Below are 4,619 nucleotides of genomic sequence, written 5' to 3'. Positions count from 1 at the left end.
TTAACACTATACTTAGCAGGGCACGTCCTCATACAATCCAATGCAAGTTTCATCAAGACATTTTCCCAGCAGTCAGGCAAACCTCTGCATTAATTTTAGCAGATCTTTCTGGGGTCTTCTGAGAAGGCCTTCTTTTTTTTATTTTTCAAGATATGGTTCAGATAAGCAGATGCTTCTTGTGAACAGAAATCTTATGTTTGAGTATTTTTATAAGTCAAAGTAGCTCCTACACACAACAGCATGCCTGTGTGTTTGTGTTTGTTTTGGTGTGTGTGTGTGTGTGTGTGTGTTGAGGCTAATTGGTGATTCTAAATTGTCCGTAGGTGTGAATGTGAGTGTGCTTGGTTGTCTCTCTGTGTAGCCCTGTGATAGACTGGAACCTGCCTTCACCCTAAATCAGCTGGGACAGACTCCAGCCCCCCCACGACCCTAGTGAGGATTAAGCGGTGTATAGAGCCAAAAGAGTTAAGTTTCAGTTTTCTCCTCAGTCTCACCTTGAAGCTGGCGCTGCTGCTGTGGGGAACCTGCTGTCGCACTAAGGCGTAAGCAGCATTCAGGACAAATCTGCCCTGGTCTGAGTCCACTGTCCACAGCAGCACCCTTCCTCCTGGGCTGGCACTCAGCACCCCAAACTCTCCTTTCTTCTGCAGGGGGACCCATGCAACCTGCACACACAAAGGATGTGCTTTGAACACTCTTATCAGATGAATAACTTAGACAACTTCACTCTACACCCGTATGGCTCTTTCAGTTGATCCAGCGGTGTTCTTTGTTTTTGTAGAACAGATTTCACAGTCAAGGAAAACGCTCTATATGATGACAGACATTAACAAGCCTTACTATACTGATTATTTCTAACAGATAACCAAACAGATTGTGTGCACTCACCTGATAAACAGGCTCTCGGTGGCTGTCTGTAGACATCCCAGTTTGAGCCAGCACAGGGTCCTGAGTCCGACTGGTGTCCCAGACCACCACCTCTCCACTGTACAGACCCCCTGCAGTTACAGCATTACACACAAACACACACACACGTTTTATATTGAGCACTACTCAACAGTTCTGTGATAACACATACAGCGAAAGACATGAAACTGCATTAAGAAAAAAAAAAAGATTGGCATTGGAATTCTGCACAGCTGTGATGCAACCATGTTGACAAAATCTTTCTACATATAGTGTTACTCATTTGTTGTTCAAAAACTAAGACGTGTTTGTGCAATTGTAGTATTTATTGTTGTTTCATAAATGATTATAATGTTTGATCACGCACATTTGACTTTTTGGGGAGGAGGGGACGCAAAGTGCTCAAAATTATGTGATGCACTCAAAAAACACAAAACATCATGTCTATCAACAAGCTGTTGTTCCCAAAAGGATACTCAGTCACAGTGATGTAAAAAAGTGACACTCAAATAGGTTATTTATTCACTTTTAATCCTGTCAGGACCCTGCACTAATAATGACTATACACTCAATAATTCATTTGGTACACCTGAAAATCAATACAAGTTCATTTAAGAGTCTTGTTATAAGTCCTACGTTCAACGTGCTCCAGACGAGGCTAGTCCTGCAGCATGCTTTACTATAATGACAGATGTACCCCGGCTAAAAGTGAGCTAGCTTCATGATACAGGAAAACCTTCAATGAGCCCAAAGCAAGAGTAATATCACATAAATCTGGCTCTGGGGTGCAGGTCCCAGGTCTCAGGTCTCAGCTAGTTAAGATGATCTAGGAATCGAAGCTGCTGACAAATAAAGTCACTTTCTCTCAAGTTGCCAGCTGAAAAACATGTCTTAATAGTTTTTAAAAAGTTTTATTTTAAGTATTTTAGGATTCAGACTGTAAGCATGCACACAATCTGTTATCAGCTTCACTGTTGTAACAGAGAAATGAGTAGAGGAGTGTACCTGCGATGAGGGCGGGCCGGTGGGGGTGACAGCACAGAGCTGTGACTGCAGTAGGAACATCTATGACCAGGTCAGCTTGTTTGGTGCACAGGCCTCGACGGTCCAAGTTCCACGTGCAAACACATGACCTCTCAGTGCTCCAGTCCCCATCATCAATCCTGTCCATCAAAAACACACATATGAACAACACTGACAACATGGTGACGACAGGAACGCTTGTCCAATGGTTTCTTGTTAACAGTTTTTGAAGAGTAAGGAATAAAATACTAAAATGAGGTCATCCAGGACCTCATGAGAGGTTTGTTAAAATCATGTGTGTACACATCAGGTGAAGCTCTAACATACCGACCATAGGCACAGGCAATAACTGAACCTGTGCAACTCCAGGACACGCTGGTGACATGAAGTCCTTTCTCTTGAGCACTGGGATGTTGAAGACAATGCAGGCAGGAAACCTGCAACCATGGAACAGGGTCATACAAAGAACTCCTCATGAAGATACAGTACCATGATGAGGTTTAGGGCACTTTACTGTCATGTTTGTGAGGTCGTCACCTGACTATGTTAATGGCTGTCAGGTGACATATGTTATAAGTTGTGCTATATAAATAAAATTAAATTGAAATCTGATTTAACTGAAATGGCCACAAAGCTGTCAGCTTAAATCAGGAATCATAAATTTTACAAAAAAATCAGTTTGGTTCATCAGTTCTGCTTACCCGCTGACTGTAGTCTTCTGAGTTCACCAGCAACCCATCAAAGGCATGACTCTTTGCATTTTTCACCAACTCTCTGATGACCAAACCCTCAACCCGCTGAAGGAAGTCTCTGAGGCCTGGTGGATCTGGCTCATCACGGTTCTGTAGGAGAAGCAGGAGCTGCTCTGTCTCCTGGTCCTGCTGCTCTGTCTGAGTAGAAATGCTGGCAGTGGACACAGTCTGCACTGCTCCCTCAGCACTGTGCACCGCTCGTGTCTGACAGCCCCTCTGAAACACCAGCACAGAAACATTCACTCAGTAATCAGTCAATTATTAGGTGTGCACACAATCAAATACACCTCAGCAGGGGCAGTTTTAATGCTATGCTGGCATAGCTCACTATCTTAAATGGCAAATAGTTCCCTTTAGCTGCTTTAAATTTATGGTAACAAAAAAAAAAACAGTACACTAACAAATGATAAACAACCCTTACCTTCTCAATGATTTTTTGGTTTAATATTAGTTTTATTTTAACTAACATCTGTTATCAGACAGCATTTAAATGTCTCCTTTATTGTTTGTACAAAAAAGCAAATTTTTGATTAAAGTTTAACGAAAAAGTCATGCATTCAACACAAGCCAAATGAATGCATTCGGCTGCTGCTTTTTTGGGAAAATCTCTGCTCTGCTGTTTCATGCAGTCTTCCAAAAAGTGATGCTACAGGTCCCAAAGTAGAAACTCAGTGCAACAAAAGCAAATACACTTGTGATCACTGGCACACAAGTTAGAAAACCTGTGACTGCTAAAACAAATTTAAGTACCTCTCTGATTTCCAGTCAGGCAAACTGCATGAACAAGGCTATAAAATGGGATGTAAACAGCAGAACTTTGTCTGTTTTGGACCTATGGACTGTGTCCATCTGCATAGCTGCATCACAGCTGCACAACAGAATTGAGGAAATCAAAATCTGATTGTGTGACCTTCACAGAGATGGAAAAGGAACACAAACATCAGTGGTCAGCTAAATATAGTCCAAACACAGTGTGAGCACTGATCCGGAGGTACAGAACGAGCCCCAGTACCACTGCTGAGAGCTGCAGACAGTGACACAGTCCAGCTCTGACAAACAGACAGACAGCTGCATCAAACCTGACAAAAACAAAGGTGAACGGATGAAGGACTGTCAAAATAAAAGATCTGAATCCCACTTATGAAAGTTCTACTGACTTTTTAGTTCCTTCTGTGGAGTCTGTATTTTAATACAGTGAATCTAAACTCTATTAAATTTTACAGAGGAGTAAAACTAATGCTGTGAACTTAGAAGTAATAAAATGACTGAAAGATGATTTACAGTAACTGAGTGACTTTTAGGGGATACAGCTCAAGGCTCTTCCTGTCTGCTGGCTTCTTCTATCAGACTTAGTTCATCTTTCTGTGTGTTACTAACGAGCCCGCTACACACTCCGAGACATCTCTGGTTTAATTGTGAGCTCTGGTTCAGCTACCAGACTGCGGAGGTGGACGTACCGACTCCTGCGCCGCCTGCCGGCTCTTCCTCCACAGCGACTGGACGCTCACCGAGTCAACAACTTCGTCAGTGAACATGATCATCGACCTGCTTTAAAGGAAATATCACCGTAGCATCATTTAAATCCAAACGCGTTGACCAGATGGAGTGATTAAGCGCTGAGACAAACACTCAATGCTCCCTGCTCTGTTGTTTCTGCTCCATCTCAGCGCTGGACGCTGCCGGCGCCATTTTACGCTCAGCAGCGTTTCCGTGGTTACGGAGAAGATGTCGCGAGACAAGAGAGAAATCTCGCGATCACTTCAACGCAGCACCAGGTGGATCAAATCTAAAATTAACAAAACGTTGACAGCAACATGTGCATATCTACTCTGTTTAAATTGTAGGTTATTATATGGTTCAGATGTTTTGTCAGTGTCGTATGCACCTATCTGTCCTGAAACTGGAATTACATCCAGTTTATTTCTGGAGTAAAACAGC

The 4,619-nt window shown here is 42.7% G+C and overlaps 1 protein-coding gene across 1 annotated transcript; it reads right to left on the bottom strand.

The window, feature by feature from the left end:
• Positions 1-457: 457 nt before the first annotated feature.
• Positions 458-4,234, bottom strand: LOC103374971 (WD repeat-containing protein 34-like; the record flags this gene model as incomplete). The annotated part of the gene is made up of 6 exons (XM_008305147.1): positions 4,139-4,234; positions 2,631-2,897; positions 2,257-2,366; positions 1,912-2,069; positions 889-998; positions 458-665 (listed from the first exon to the last, which is right to left on the bottom strand). Coding segments are annotated over exons 1-6 (937 nt in total), but the record flags the coding sequence as incomplete, so codon positions are not given.
• Between the last annotated feature and the right edge of the window lie 385 nt (positions 4,235-4,619).

Source organism: Stegastes partitus, unplaced genomic scaffold, assembly GCF_000690725.1.
Source record: "Stegastes partitus isolate 25-593 unplaced genomic scaffold, Stegastes_partitus-1.0.2 Scaffold2420, whole genome shotgun sequence".
In the NCBI taxonomy this organism is placed as follows: Eukaryota; Metazoa; Chordata; class Actinopteri; family Pomacentridae; genus Stegastes; species Stegastes partitus.
This window is presented reverse-complemented; position numbering and strand designations above follow the sequence as displayed.